Source organism: Anopheles merus, chromosome 3L (genome assembly GCF_017562075.2).
Source record: "Anopheles merus strain MAF chromosome 3L, AmerM5.1, whole genome shotgun sequence".
NCBI classification, from domain to species: domain Eukaryota; kingdom Metazoa; phylum Arthropoda; class Insecta; order Diptera; family Culicidae; genus Anopheles; species Anopheles merus.
Genome location: NC_054085.1, coordinates 33,023,857 through 33,039,759, shown reverse-complemented (window position 1 = coordinate 33,039,759; position 15,903 = coordinate 33,023,857). Strand labels below are relative to the sequence as shown.

General features: G+C 51.4%; 4 protein-coding genes across 5 annotated transcripts; 2 read left to right on the top strand and 2 right to left on the bottom strand.

The window, feature by feature from the left end:
* Positions 1-373: 373 nt before the first annotated feature.
* Positions 374-2,443, top strand: LOC121600431 (alkylated DNA repair protein alkB homolog 8). The gene is made up of 3 exons (XM_041929012.1): positions 374-554; positions 622-1,764; positions 1,835-2,443. Exons 1-3 carry the CDS (start codon positions 447-449, stop codon positions 2,441-2,443), a joined length of 1,860 nt encoding a protein of 619 aa, XP_041784946.1. The 5' UTR covers positions 374-446.
* Positions 2,444-2,466: 23 nt separating this feature from the next.
* Positions 2,467-5,086, bottom strand: LOC121600430 (Bardet-Biedl syndrome 7 protein-like). Its single transcript, XM_041929011.1, has 2 exons — positions 2,943-5,086; positions 2,467-2,861 (listed from the first exon to the last, which is right to left on the bottom strand). The coding sequence occupies exons 1-2, from the start codon at positions 4,798-4,800 to the stop codon at positions 2,467-2,469; spliced, it is 2,253 nt and encodes a 750-aa protein (XP_041784945.1). The 5' UTR covers positions 4,801-5,086.
* On the top strand, positions 3,451-15,588 carry LOC121600428. 2 transcript variants are annotated; one of them, XM_041929009.1, is made up of 8 exons: positions 3,451-3,552; positions 8,153-8,322; positions 8,405-9,169; positions 9,837-12,492; positions 12,559-12,983; positions 13,053-13,222; positions 13,563-13,666; positions 13,737-15,588. In XM_041929009.1, exons 2-8 carry the CDS (start codon positions 8,290-8,292, stop codon positions 15,488-15,490), a joined length of 5,907 nt encoding a protein of 1,968 aa, XP_041784943.1. In that variant the 5' UTR covers positions 3,451-3,552; positions 8,153-8,289; the 3' UTR covers positions 15,491-15,588. The 2 variants fall into 2 exon arrangements, with proteins under 2 accessions (XP_041784943.1, XP_041784942.1); XM_041929008.1 differs by lacking the exon at positions 3,451-3,552 and adding an exon at positions 6,667-7,000.
* LOC121600432 (RWD domain-containing protein 2A) lies at positions 6,994-13,352 on the bottom strand. Its single transcript, XM_041929013.1, has 2 exons — positions 13,248-13,352; positions 6,994-8,061 (listed from the first exon to the last, which is right to left on the bottom strand). Exon 2 carries the CDS (start codon positions 8,043-8,045, stop codon positions 7,104-7,106), a length of 942 nt encoding a protein of 313 aa, XP_041784947.1. The 5' UTR covers positions 8,046-8,061; positions 13,248-13,352; the 3' UTR covers positions 6,994-7,103.
* Positions 15,589-15,903: the final 315 nt, after the last annotated feature.

Sequence of the window (15,903 nt, the reverse complement as noted above, 5' to 3'; positions counted from 1 at the left end):
AGATGAATTCAATGCCCGGTATGGGAACAGGATCAATTCCAGGACCGGTATGGTGTCAGTATCAGTTAAAGGACCGATAAGGGGTTAGGATCAGATCCATCGAAGCTTCAAGGCTTGGAAGAAAGCTTTGCTAGTTCACATGTAGATGGCGCTGTAACACCATCGCACGTCCAAGCACAAGTTCAGTAAAAGCTGTCGATTTAGCACACAAACACACTATTTTTCATGATACAAAATGTTTGTTTTACTATCAATAAATCAAACTCCTACAGGTTTCCTCTCCTGTTATGCAGATTCTCATTGATATTGGGCAATATTTATTGCAAAATACAAATCCACCACTTCACCTCTAATCACCTTGGGCCCGGCTGTCAGGTTTGTTTGTTTACATTCCACCGGGCGACGCGGGCGCGTGTTTTGCACTCTGTAATTGTACTCCACACACGATGACTTTATCGAAAAATTTGGAGAAAAAGATCGCCAAGAAAGTCAAACGCTGCCAGCTGCTGATCGAAAAGGATGCGGGAATAACATTCTCTGACGAGCCAACAAAGGTAAGCAATTCGCAACATCCCGTGTGTTGTTCCGAACAATCGAATCACACATTCCCTTGTCCCGTAGCTTATCGCGATCTGCAATGCGGGCCTATCGACAGGTTTGCAGCAAGAGGCTCTGCTAAAGGAAGCCTTGCAGCACGGAACCATCCAGCAGGTGCTGTTTCCGCCGGGTAAATCGTACTGCTTTCTTCAATGCTCCTCCATCACCGAGGCCGACGCTATTTACACAGCACTGAATGGGCTCTGCACGTTGGGCCAGGATGGTGCCGTGTTGCTGTTGGCATTCTGTAATGCACTTCCCGCGTATCATGATGATCCGTGGAATGCCGTCCGACCCGACGGATTAATCCTGGAGCGAGATTTCATCGACGAAACGATGGAGCAGGCGCTGCTGGAGGCAGTGCAAATTAGTGAAGATACCGATCAACCCGATACAGAACCGAACAAAACGCTCAAACATCGGAAAGTGAAACATTTCGGGTACGAGTTTGTTTATGGTTCAAACAACGTGGACAGGACGATGCCGTTGGAACGCAAAATACCTTCCGTTTGCGGTAAGCTGTGGCAAAAGCTGCAACAGCTGCATCCCCACCTGCGCTGGCACGTGCCGGACCAGCTGACGGTGAACCAGTACGAGCCGGGACAGGGTATACCACCGCACGTGGACACGCACAGTGCCTTCGACGATCCCATACTGTCCCTCTCCCTCGGCAGCGACGTTGTGATGGAGTTTAAGCAACCCTCCTCCGGAAAAGCGGTTTGTGTCGACTTACCGTCGCGATCGCTTCTGATAATGTCGGGCGAAAGCCGATACGACTGGACGCACGGTATAACGCCGCGCAAGATGGACACAATCCCGGCACCGAACGGAGGACTGACCGTACGAAAGCGACAGCTGCGGGTTTCGCTAACGTTTAGAAAATTGCTTCCAAACGACCAGTGTGGGTGTACATTCCCGCGGCTGTGTGATACCGCGCAGCAATCGGTATCGAATCAGGCCAGCTTGCTGGCGTCACACGCTGCCCAGGTGGAGGCACAAAACGTGCATCGGGTGTACAACGAGATAGCGAAACATTTTAGCGACACGAGACACTCACCTTGGCCAAGGGTGGAAGCTTTCGTTCGATCGTTATCGGCCGGTGACGTTTTGCTGGATGTCGGATGTGGCAACGGAAAGTATCTAGCTTCAAGCGAATGCTCTGTGTTGGTAAGGCGTTAATTTATTGTACAATTATTTGACTTCACTCATCAATTTTACTTACTTTCTCCACCTTCAGCTCGGTTGTGATCGTAGCGACAGGCTGCTCCAGGTTTGCATTGAACGAGGATTTAACGTGCTCCAGTGCGACTGTCTTGCGGTTCCCTTCCGGGACGAATCGGTCGATGCTTGCATTAGCATAGCCGTCATTCACCATCTAGCAACCGACGAACGCAGACAGCGAGCCATTTCCGAGATGATACGAGTGCTACGCCCCGGCGGCCGGGCGCTGATCTACGTGTGGGCCAAAAATCAGGAAGCTAATGCGAAAAAATCCAGCTACCTACGGCAGAACAAACAGAACAACAAACCACCCGCCGAGGACGAAGCGGAAACCCCACCCGACACCCAACCGGTACAGCTGGAAAGGGTTTCGGGAGCGGGCGACTGTACGCTACCCGTCCACACCAATAGGACACAATTCCAGCACCAAGATTTGCTCGTACCGTGGAAGCTACGATCGAGCGAGTCGACGGAAAAGGCCACCTTTCTACGCTACTATCACGTGTTCGAGGAGCACGAGCTGGAGAAGCTTTGTCTCGCTAGCGGCGGGGACAGCATCGTGCTGCTGGAAAGCTACTACGATCAGGGCAACTGGTGCGTGGTGCTGCAAAAGAAAGCGAACTAAATCGAACCGGCGAAAGCGCGCATTTAACCGTCGCCGAGCTCTTCGTCGCCTGCCTTGACAACGCTGTAGAACTGGACGAGCTCGTCGTAGGAGTAATTTTCCAGCAGCTCGATCAGCTGCGGCAGCTTCGTCTTCACGTTCACGCCCTTGAACTTGAACTTGTCGATGTACAGATCGGTCAGGATGCCGTAGATCCGGTTCAGTATCGTCGGCTGCTTGCGGAACTCGGCACCGATCGCCTGCTGGTTGCGGATGAGCGACCGGTACTCCACGGACAGTGTGTTAAACTCGTCGTCGTCGCGAATGTCCAGATCGAGCAGGGCCTGGGCCAGCTGATAGTCCTTGGTAAGTTTGTTGTAGTGTAAAATCATCGGCTCGATCAGCTTGATCAGGGAAGGTATCGTTGACTCGTTTATAGCTGTTGTTAAGAAGAAGAAGAAAAGACAAAGAAGCTTATAATATTGCGGCCCTTGAGTGAATAATGCCTCCGAAAGCTTACACGTAGAAATTTCCAGCTTAATGCGCTTCTTCGTCGCTTCCTTCGTGATGAAGTCCTTCAGTATCGAGATGGTGGAAATGTTATCACTTCGAAACGTGGCCTCCCCCTTGCCGTACTCGCAGACGAGCAGCGTACCGATGAAGACGTGCCGAAACGTGTACGACACCTTACCACTCTCGTACAGCTTCTCCGGCAGCTCGGGAATACTGTTGATCATCCAGTTGTGCATCTCCGCCTGACTGAAAGGGCCACGCAGCGTTAGCGTGTTCATCGGCCGGGCCAACATTTCGTCCGTCGCATTGTGCACGATCATGTGCAGCGACAGTGGCGCTATGGGGTATCGCTTCAGCTGACAACACTTGGGCTGCAGGTTGGGCGTAATGTACACCTGCAGCGTGCCGGTTTGACCCTCGATCGTGCGGAACTTGAGATCGATCCGGTTCGTGTTCAACTGGCACCGGTAGCTCGCCAGCAAACTGTTGCCGCTCAGCTTATCGCACTCACTGAAGCTCACGACGGCCGTGTTTTTCTCCACATCGAGCAGCGTGATCGGTGCATCACATTGCAGCAGCACGTGCTCGATCGGTGTCGGAATTTCCAGCGAAAGCAGGTACGTTGCATCGTCCTTCGACAGAAGGAAAGCATCGTTTATCGGTAGCATCGGTATTGCAGAAAGCCCAGACGAAAGCGCCTGCGTGGAGAGCTGATAGCGCTCCCGTTCCTTCGCGATCGTCTGCTCGAGCTCGTAAATCTCGGCCCGTATGCGCTGCAGCTTGGCGGACGTATCGACCGGTGTGCCGGCGAGCTTTTCCGCGCTGCGCGACCCATTGTCGCCCAGGCTTTTGCTAATGCATTGCGTCGTCAGGCCAAAGATGCGGCCCGAGTAGGTGCAGACCACGATCTCGGTATAGTTGGTGGCCCCGACACAGCCGCCCTGCAGGGCCGATATGCTTTCGCTAAAGTTGTCGCGATAGATCTGCGTACATTCCATCTCGAACTGATACTCGTCCGAGTTCATCGCGAACACCTGCAGCGTGCCATCGCGCCGTCCTACGATCAACTCTTCCTTGCCGTCGCCGGAAAGATCGTACGTCGCGAGACAGGTGACCGCGCTCAGTATTCCTTCCCCTTGCCGGTCGGCAACCAGCACCTCTCGCTTCACCTCCGTTGACAGCAGATTCAGATGAAACAGTATCACACTCCCGTCGGAAAAGCCGCACAGAATTCGATCCCCTATGCCCTTCGGTACGTACAGCACCGTCGGCACACTTTCCAGCTCCAGCGTTTGGCGCACACGGGCATGCTCCAGCACGCGCAACACACGCCCCGAACAGGCCAGCACCGTTATCAACCGGCTGGTGTTGTTGGGGCATAGTGCCGCCACGTCCACTATCACGTCCCCGCACAGGTACGACCCAACCTCCTTGCAGTCCCGGTAGTGGTTGTACACGTGATTCCCGCACACCAGCAGATCGCTCCCGCTCACGCACATCGAGCGTATCGTTTCGGTCAGGCTCGTTTCGAACGCGAGGAACAGTTTGCCCTTCTTGTTGAAGCCACGCACCTTGTTCTCGGAGGCGGTGAAAATTTTGTCCGCCACCGAGCCCGCCTGCCCGCCCAGCTTCACCGAGGCAATCTTTTCGCTCGGCAGCGTTTTAAAGTGCACCTGCAGCTCGTCCTTCTTCATGGAGAACAGCTGCAGCACCCCGTCCTGGTCGCCGATGGCCACTTTCTGCTGCTGCTTGTGCCCGCCGCCGCTACTGGACGCAGTGCTGGCGCTCGCGGGCAACAGCTGCAGACTGTTTGGTCCAGTTAATCCAACGTTGGTGTAGTCGACGCGCGTCAGTTCAAGCTCCATTTCGGGGGCGAATTTCGTTCGGTACGGATCGAATTAGGAAAGAAATCCCCTTTTTGTGGGGATGAACGGGGATTGTTTTGCATGGCCAATGTTTGCGTTGCTATGGCGATCAAAGGTTGTGACGGGCTTGTGCGTCTGCGCTTGAGATTGTGGAGTAGCGGAAGGCGGTCACCTGTTGCATTTCGTTCTCAGTTCAATTATATCAATAGAGCGTAATTGTGAGCGGAATTGGACGACGATACACGTTCTACCCATAAGGATTGTTAGTTCCGTATATTCCGAAGGACTCGTGGTATCGTCGGCAACTCGCACGGCTTAACAACATGTCCGTTATAGGTTCAAACCCCTAATAGACCGTGCCTCCCATACGTAGGACTGACTATCCTACTATGGGGAGTAATCCATAAGCCACTGAATGTCAAGCCCACAAGTGGTACAGGCAGGCCTTGACCGACGACGGTTATTGAGCCACAAGAAGAAGATACGAGAGATGTACGGTGACCTCACTGTCCTGCAGCGTATCAAGCTAGCCAGGCTCCGGTGAACATGGTCAGTTGTACGCATGGAAACGGAAGACCCAGTCCGTGTAAAGTCTTTTTAGACCGTCCACAAGGACAAGGACAAACTGAGGTGGCAAGATGGCGTGAATTGAAATAAGAAGTTTCAGAAGCGAAGTTAGTCCGTGAATCTCCATGAGAAAGGATCGTTTGTAAGTAAATTTTTGTAAATTATTTTCGTCTATCAATACGTAGTCGAATCTGACTCCGATTCCAAGCCGATTCTAGCCGGAGTTTCGAAGCCAAACGTGATGTCGTCGTTATAGCGGCTCCTCCATTGTCCTTCTGCACATACGGGACCAAGAATCCTTCTGAGCAACTTCCTCTCGAATGCGGCCGACAGGATTTCGTCAGATTTGGTCAGTGTCCATGTCTTACAGGGGTAGGTGCTATAGTCCCAGACCGTACTATATAGGCAGACCGATTGGCAGCCAGCATCCTTGCGTGCAACTCCCGTGCTATTGTCGTTGATGACCTTTGATCCGCGATATGTGAATTCTTGGACGACTTCAAATTGTCCGTAGCTCCGATGAAATCATGTCGGTTTGTGATATAGTAATTATTCTTCTCATTTCACAAATGCTTTTCTTATTTAAATTCATTTCATTCTTTTCATTTATTTTTCATATTTTTTCGCTTTCGTGTATTTGATTTTTTAAATTCATTTATTCTTCTTATGTAAAAGTAATCATATCCATCACTTCGTTGCATTGTCGTACTGGCAAGATGTTCCCAGATGATTGATTATTTACAAGACTTGCAATAACACGACACAGAATTGGTAACTGGATTTTCCGTAATTCAAGTTTCATAATATATTTTTACGGTACACATTTACCTAAACCCAGTGATTAACCTGCTTGCCGTTCAATCCACTGTACAGAAAAGTGAAAACTGACATTTTCAATGGCACAGTTCAACACAATAATAAGCAACAAGAACAAATGACCAATCGAGTTGTTGTGCCCTGTTAAGACACAGATGGTCGAGTCTAACAATACGTAAACCTAACAGATGAATATCAATGTACGTATCTCATTGCACGATCGGGCTTCTCTATACATATAAAAACGTTTCGTGTTCTATCCTTGAGTGTGATTGCCTGTAGGTAACGTAGTATTTAGCTTAATCTTTTCTCTTCTTCTCACAACCTTGTACGCACTGTACTCCCGAGAGTCCTTTTTGATCTCCAGAGAACGGACTCAACCGGAGCTCGTCTGGTGATCGCACCACCAGTTGCGTTTAGTAACCGATCGTGTTCGGTTGTGTTTTGCGGAACGTTGAAAACAAAACCACGTTCTGTGCTAAGATGAAACGGTGGAAGTGGTTCGCGTGGCGATTGGTGTGTCTATTGTTAGTTTTAAAAATACACACCGTAAATGGTGAAACTAGTGACGTGTCTACCGATCCTGCTGAAAGTGAATATGAACTACTGAAAACAGTCTATCGGCAAAATTTGCTGCAAGACTACGCCGACCGCGTTGTTGATCAACCCGTAGAAGTAGAACAGCTCTTAACACAAAGAATAGAAAGCTTTCTGCGCGAAACAGTGGAGCGATACGGACCCGACAGCAATGGGCAGAAGAGAGTACGGCGAGATGCTGACGACGCCGATGCAGCCATCGAGGCGGACACTGCACAAGGTAAGCAGGAAAAGGGGGAGCGTGCCTCCGGGTTTTAGGTCAACAACCCCATCAACGAGCGAGCGTTTATTGCATCACACACGTGCACCGTACCACCATAACGCTAGCTAGCGGGAGCATCGATCGCATTCTGAAACCCGAACAGCTCCTTCTTGATGTACCCGCACCGGTGCTTGTCGAGAAACTTCATAAACAGGCTCATGCTCATCGGCTGATCCTCCGCGTCCGAGTCTTCATCCATATCGGCGCAGAACAGTTCCTCCCGAAAGCCGGCCGCAAAGTGGCGCAGGGCGGCCATTTCGTTTTCACCGCCGGCAGCCACCGTCTCCGTTTCGCACAGCTTGATCTGTATCTTCTGCCACTTGAGCGGTTTGATGGTGCGCCAAAACTCCTGCGTATCGGCCTGCTGCCCTTCCACGCAGATAATGGCCGGTTTGCCGGGCCGGGAAAACCCCGTCAGCCGCAGATCCCGTGCAGTTTTTATGATTGTCTGTCTTTTCATCTTGCTTTTAAGATGATGCGAGTATATCCATAACCGTTCGAACACGACCGGTGAGGTGGTCGCGCCGGTGGAACGCGGGCACGATTTCGACTCCTTCCTCTCAGCGGTCGCGGCGAGCAGCTCGGCAAAGTTGTCCTGTATCCAGCCCACCACCTGAAGGACGTACGCTTCGTCGCGCTCCAGCACCTCCTCCTCGATGTATCGCACGATGCGGTCGGTTAGGCGGCGCTCCTGGTCGCGCGGTATCACGGCCGAGCGGATCACGATCCGCGGCATTTCCAGCGCCGGGTAGCGGTGGGGCAGTTCGATCAAAATTTGCACCTTTTGGTCCGGCAGCAGGGGCAGCTCGAAGCGGTAGTCAAGCTTCGTGGTGAGCCGATCGGTTTCGCCGCTGATGTAGCTGGTCAGATTGTCGATGCAGCCGTAATCGTCCACCCGCAGCTCGCCCGGGTTGCAGTAAATTGCCAACAACATTTGAAACTCGTCCAGCTGCTTCTGTAGCTCCTTTTTCTGGCGATCTTTGTGTGTCGCTTGCTCATCCATGGCGGGGCGGAACTATCTGTGAAATTTTAAACACAAAAACGTAGTGTAAAGAGACGTTATCTCGCGGATGGTATTGAAATAGTTCCATTTTTTCGCTCATCTTTCAGCACGACATCTCTATCTCAAGGGATTCCGTGAGCGGGGTCACGTGCCGGTTAACTTTCCAGTCGACATCTGCTTGCTGCGCGTGGGCAAAACGATCTTTGCTGCGGCCCTGCACAAAAGCGAAACCAGCAACCGGACGATGAATGCCACGGCCGTGTCTTTCTATCGCAGGGTTCGTATTTTCTTTTAAATGTTTACTATCATTTTCAATTTAATTTTCGTTTTAATTTGCCCCTTTTTTTGCTGCCCCGTAGGTGAAGGGAAAGTTTGAAAAGTATCTCGAACATCAAACCGTTACCGCCCGCCACTTTGACTGTGTGTCGATTGCGCACCTGGGCTTTGTGGCGGTCGTCAACTACCACGACCAGGAGCTGAACGTGTTCGGGGACGGCTCGCCCGTCTTTCAAATCCACGAGGACGGCCGCACCGAGCTGGTGCAAACGTTCGGCCAGCCGAACCAGAACACGGTACACCTGTGGGTGCACGGCAAGCACGTCTATCTAGCGCACACGTACATCAATCTGGACGCGGAGCGCGGCAGAACAACCAACGTCTGTCCACTGTACCGCTGGGCCGGTCAGTACTTTGACGTGATCGATCAAATGCCGTGCTACAGTTCCGTGCACATTGAAGCGTTCTCGATCGAGCAGCAGATGTTCGTGGCGGTGGCAAACCAAATGTCACCGGCGCAGGGCAAGGACACGTTCTCGGACATCTTCCTGCTGAACCCGGACACGCAGAAGCTCGTGCTGCACCAGCGCATCTACATCTACTCCGTGTCGCATATGGCGTACTTTTTCTTCGAAGCGCGAAACGGGCGGCGGGAACACTTTCTCATTACTGGCAACTCGGTCAACGAGGAAGGTGGCAAGGAAGGTGGTGATGGCCCGAGGCCATCGAACGGCATCAAATCGCGCACTGTCGAACGGAGCTCGATCGTGTACAAGTTTGTGGACGGATACTTTGTGCCGTTCCAAAACCTGGAGCTTACGGGGGTGAAGATGTTTCTGCCGGTTGTGGTGAGTAATAGGCCACGAGTGGGTTTGAACTTAGTGGTGGGAGCTCGGACTCGGACTCGGACTTCCAGAACTGATTCCGATTCCAAAGTCGACTCTGGAATCAAAATCGACTCCAGAATCTGAATCGGCTCCGGAATTGGAATCGCAATTTGCTAACGGAATCAGAATTGACTCCAGAATTGGAATTAACTCCGAAATAAGAATCAGTTCTTGAATTGTAATAAGAAGTTTCAGAAGTTAAATCATTCCGGGATGGATCGTTTACAAGTTAATTTGGATTATTTGTGGCTATCAATATGTAGCATCATTGCGTCTGTTTTTATGAGGATGTCCAAACCGACTTTGATTTCGAAGCCGATTCTGATTTCGGAGCCAATTCCGATTTCGGAGCCAATTCCGATTTCGGAGCCAATTCCGATGCCGGAACCGATTCCGATTCCGGAACCGATTCCGATTCCAGAGCTGATTCCGATTCCGGAGCTGATTCCGCAACCGATTTTGACTCCTGACGATTCAAGATTACGATTCCGGAACCGATTCCGATTCCGAAGCCAATTTCGGAGCCGATTCGGAGCTAGCCGGAATCGATTCCAACGAACATTTATTTTTTTTCCCATCACTAGTTTGTTTATGTTCAAACTCTAATTAAGTTCCAACTCAATTTCAGCACGAAAATGGCGAATTTCTGCTGCTCGTCCACTGTCACGACCAGCCGCTGCTGATTTACGAGTACGACGGTTGGAAGCTGGCACCGTCCCGTATCGACTACACCGGCGAAGCGTTTGCGGCCGGCGTGTCCCACATGCGCGTCTACCGGCACATCGTGAACGCGAGCGTCATCGTGATCGCGAACAGCAATCTGTTCGGCAAGTCGATCAATCTGTTCACCCCCCAGTACGGGGTGCAGAACGATCTGCGCCGCGTGTACGCCCACTTTATCGAGTGGTGCGAGCGCATGCACGACCAGATCGGGCAGGTGAATCTGGAGCAGCTGTACAACCAGCTGGTCGGGCTGCCGGACAATGCCCCGGACGGGGCGCGCATCGTCGAGAAGGATCTGGTGCTGCAGGATTCGGCGGTGAGGACTATAAAAGCCAAAACCATCGCGACGAAGCACGGCCTGGTGGACGATGCGTTGCTGTCGTACGTGATCGAGGTGAACGAGTACGTGCAGCGCGTCCAGGAGAAGATGAACCTGGTCGAGCAAACGATTCACGGCAGTGTGCTGACCAACGACACGGTCCGCTGGAACGGTGATCTGGCCGTGTCGGAGCTGATAGCACCGGCCGGGCAGATGAAGCAGCTCGACGTGAAAGTGCTGAACAATGCGGCACACAAGACGCGCCACACGGAGCAACAGGGCGGAAGGGGGGACGTTCCCGAGGACGAGGTGATCACGGTCGATCGGCTCATAGTGGACCGTATCGGCAGTGTGCAGTTCTTCAATGGGCATGCGGCCGACAGTTTGCTGCTGGTTGATGATCCACCGGCGAAGTGGAAAACACTTTCCCTGTCGGCCAAAAAAGTCGTCGTCGGAGGCAATCTGTTCGTGAACAAGCTGATCGACGGCGTTTTCTTCCACCCGGGCAACGTGCTGCTGCCGAACGTGAATCAAATGTTCCCCGCCAAAAGCTTGATGGTGAAGGATCTAAGCGTGAACCGGCTGACGACCAAGCGGCTCAACGCAACAGATGCCGTCGCCGTCCAGCGCATGATGGATCAGTCCCGCACGCTGCTGGCCAAGGCACGGGGCGCAATGCCCCGCGAGTACGGGAGCGATTTCGAAAGCATCGATGCGGACGATCTCAAGCTGACCGGGCTGCTGAACGATATCGATCCACGCGCTCTCTCCGACCGCGTGCTGCTGGACGAAGCAGCAGAGCAACAGCTAACCGGCAAACTCGTCGTCGATCAGCTGGTTGCGCACAATGTCGTCGTAAGTGATGCGAAGCTGTCCGACGTGCCACTTGCAAACGTTGCCCGCACGACGGGCCATCAGCGAATCCTGCAAGATCTACAGTTCGTGCAACCGATGGTGGTAGAGCACCTGCACCTGCAGGACCGTCTCAACCACATACCCGTGATCGAGGGAAAGCTGCAGGTGCTGCACCTATCGTCGGACGAAATTCAACCCATCACGGGCACGAAAACGTTCGACTACGTCACACTGCAGCATCCGATCGAGCTGCAGGGCAAAATCGACGGCGAAAGCTTAAGCAAGATGAACCCGATCGTGACGGTCGGAGACGATCTCGTGCTGGACGGGGACTACACGATCCACGGCAATGTCACGTTCAACGGTGAACTGTGGGCGCACAACATCCTCAGTGCCGGCGGTACACACAACCTTCACCGGGTGGCAACGCACGGTTTGCAGGTGCAGGCGGCACCACCACCCGGCCAGGTGCTTAAATTTTTGCAGCCCGTTTTCGTGGAGCATCTGCGGGCGGATCAAATCAACGAGCTAAGCGTCAACGATCTCGTACCGCAAGCGGCCGGCGGGGAGGTTCAGTATCTAACGGGGAGGAAAACGTTCGTCGCGGAGCTGAAGATTGACGGCGTGGCCGATGCGAACGAAATCAACAAGGTGGATCTGAATCTGCTCAATCGCACCATGCTGCAGCGAGCAGGGGCCGAACAGCAGATCGAAGGAACGATCCACTTCGACACGGTTATTGCGCCGATTGTGAACAGCAAAAACGTCCTTTTTGAATCGAAACGACTCGACCGATTGCTCCGGTTGGACGTGCCGCAGAATGTAAGCGCAGCGGTACGGTTCGAAAACTGTACCATCTACGCAAGCAACGCGATCGTTGCGGAAGAACTACACGCGGATCGGCAGTCGACGATTTACGGGTACGATTTGGAGTATCTGCTGCAGGATACGCTCATGCTCGACGCGGACGAAGCAAACGTACCGACCGTGCAGGGGTTGAAAAGTTTCCGCAATCTAACGATTGGGCAGTTGATTTTGCACAGCGAGGCAATGCTGAATTCCATCCCGGTGGAGAACTTGAAGCACATTATCGCTGCCGGCGATAATCGAACCATCATCAAGAACGAACCGTACAGCTTCCAGAGCGACATCACCGTGAACCATCTGCTGTTCGAGGGTTCCATCAACGGTGTACCGAAGGATGCGTTTTGTCGTGCGTGGTTAATGTACAGTGGCAATCAAACGTTCACTGCAGGGCAATCGATCGACCATCTTGCAACGGAGCAGTTGTTCGTTACCGGCAAGCTGAACGACGTTACGATGGAGCAGCTGGTGGAGAATGCGTATCGAACCGATCGGGAGGAATACATCGAGCGGGCAGTGTTTCGTACGTTTCATCACCGCAAATAATTTCGATTTAATTAAGTGATTTTTTTCTCACTCTTTCCTCCAGACCAAGGCATTGTTACCTACGAGCCGTGTACCGTGGGTGGTTTAGTCTCGGGGCTTAACGTGAGCAGCGACGTACTGTTGAAGCAGTCGCCCGAAATGCAAACGCTCGGCACCGTGCACGTGCTGGGCACGCTGGAAGCGAAGGGCGAGCTGCACATTCTGAGCCAACTGAACGGTATCAATTTCCCCAAGATGATGGAATTTTTCAGCGCCCCGGGTGAAAACGCCGAAGGCCGAGAAAGTGTACCGGTCGGCATCGAAACACACGGTAACGTGTACTTTGAGCACGATCCAACCGTCATCCACCTGAACGGGCACAACGTGCAAAAGCTGTACGGTGAGGTGTGGCTTCCCCACCGGCCAACGGTACTGACTGGCCGGTATCAGTTTGAGAGCGTTGAGTTCACCAAACCACTCCACACGAAGGTAAGCGCATTTGACGGGGTTTTTGTTTTGCTTTCTCGAACCTTTTAACACTCACGCTTCTCGGCACAGGATCAACCGATTAACCATCTCAACTGGGACGAGGTGGAAGCACGATGTTTGAGCGGGAAGCGAGCACAAAACATTACGGCCCCGGTACAATTTCTGGGCGAGGTGACGGTCCATGCGGGTGCCGCGTTTCAAGACGTTCACCTGCAAGGATCACTGAAAAGCACGCACAGGTAAGCATGTGCGCACTCTTATTACCTTGAAGCTTATGTCGTGGAACAGAAACGGAGTCCAAATTCTGCTCTGGCACACTGTGATCTTTTCCGCAACAAACACGAACACCAAACCAAAACAAAACACCTGTATGTACGCGTGCGGGTGCCGTCAAAACAATTTCGAAACTGACAGCTGGGAAAAGAAACGCACAGTTGCGTTTGGTGGGGATCGGTTTGAAGAGGGGATTTAAAATGACAGTTGAATGCTGGCCCTCCAACGATTTTTTTTTTCATTGTAGTAGGATTTTATTATTATAACTTCATTGAATGGGGTTTTTAATTTGCCGTTTTGTTTTAGCTCTGCTGGATTAAATGTGGTGGAATACGATAAGTATGCTTTGCGGTATCACGAACCGCAGGAAATTACCGGAAAATGGCTTTTCCACCATGCGGAAGTACACGGTAAGTGCGCTACGAAGAGCTAATTTTCAAACGAATTTCCACATTACATGAATTTTCCCGCATTCTTCAGGAAACTTTGATGTGGAAACCCTCAACGGCTACAACGTCAAGACAGACTTGCTGAGAAACGATGCTCCGAGCGGGAACTTTACCGCTGCAAAGCGCTTCACCCAGCTGCACGTTGAAAGCATCGTCTGTGCTCCGCCCTGTGTCATACAGGACGTCGATATGGATGAGTGGTACGCGAACGGGCTTCGTTTGAGAGGCAACCAAACGATAGAAGGGACGCTTCACATTCGAAATGGAATCGTTACCGACAATCTGGAAGTGCTCGGCACAGTGAACGGCATGCAGTTTGATGCGGAGCATTTGATGCTTAAATCGCTCCCGCAGCATGTCAATGGCACGCTGCGGCTGGTCACGAAATTCCCCAAGGAGAACAAAATCTACCCGTTGGTGTTTGAGGCCCTGCAGGCGAATACCATCAACGGAAAGGATGTGGAGCAGTTTTTGAAGAACGTTGCTTTGGCCGGCCAAAACCCATTGACGGTGAACATTCCGGTCACGTTTGTGCAGCCACTGGAAGCGGATGAAACGGTGTTTGAAGCCGATATGGTGTTTGGCGTAAACGTGACCCAGCTTCTGCAGAGTACTTCCTATCGTAAAGATATAAATGAACTGGCGTCGCAGGTACGGTCGCTTAACAGCGTCAACGATAAGCTAGCGGAAAGTGTGTTTGAAAATAGTCCTGTATTTAGTCACTTTGATAAAATGACACCCTTGGCAGTGCAAGCGGTGCGTATGCTTGTCCTGAACTTGCCACTACATCCGGGACCGATGGACTTGATAGCTGTTCATAGTGCCGAACCCAACAGACCGTCCGCCATTGATTTCTATCATTGGAGTACCGGCAACAAGGGACCAGGTTTCGTGCCTGCCCAAGCGTTCCCTTCGATCGTTGGACGCGATCGCACGATCGTGAACGTGAAACGGCTTACCCTGGGCCCCAAACAGCACCTGTTCGTGGAGTTCCAGGAGCATGGTAGCGGCAAAAACTTTGTGCAACAAATTCTAGACCTAAGCCACGAATCGACGGGCATGTACAAATTCATCCCCCTGTACGTGATGAACAGTACCCAGTCCAGGGAAGCAATTGGGATGAAAATTGTTAAGCTAGACTGTATCGTGATGTACTCGAAGGGAAAGCCGGGTGTCGAAGTTCGCTGTCTGCGTGAACACAATCTGCTGCAAATACTGGACGTACGGCAAATCGAAGAAACGATCGTTCCCCTTCAAATTGTTGCCCTCGAAAACCATCTCATTGTGCTGGACAGTAACGAGCGGATCCAGATTTGGCGCTCGACGGCCAGCTTCTATCTAAAACACCATCAAACCATAACTGTATCGCACCCATCGTACCTCACTGTTGCGAGGTACGAAAATCAGCTAATGCTAGCGATCAATTCAGAAAACACACCGAACACGGCGCACCACGGATCGATTGAAATCTGGCGCAAAGGGCTGACTGGGAATGGTAAGTTCGTGCAGCATCAGCTCATACTGACCAAGCTACCCAAGCAGCTCCAGCTTTCCGTGCTACCCTCGAAGGAGCTGCTGCTGTACACGCTGACGGAAAATTGGCTGCATCCGCTGGTGGTGTATCGGTACGAAGGGGTGACCGGATTCAGGGAGATACTGACCACGAACACTATCCGGCAGAAGGCGAAACGCATGTCGGTGCTAAAGCTGCGCCTGGCACGGAAAGAGATCATCGCAATCGTAGGCCCAGAGTCTACCGATTTTGTGGAGGTTGTGTTTGTTTGAATGCGTTTTTTTTTGTGTTTATAAAATGATTTTTGTAATTGTTATAAATTATTTATTCGTAAAGAAAAACGTTTTAGACCGTGTGCCATTATTTTTGTGTAAAGTAATGGAATAAAAAAATAAAACAATCAATTTAAAAGTTTCTTCAAACGACGTTTAATTATGTGTTTTATCACTTAAATCAACAATCTATTTTGAAACTATTTTTAAAATCGCACTTGAGACTGCACAATCAATATTGGACAATTCGCCCTATTGGACTTATTGGAACTGGAACTTCATAATTTAGAACAAATCTTTTTACAAAATAATTTAATTACTATAATAATAATTAACGATAACATTTGTATCCATGCAACGGTTTCACGCAAGTGTGCGTTTTTGAAAAACGCACACTTTAAACAGGCACCAGC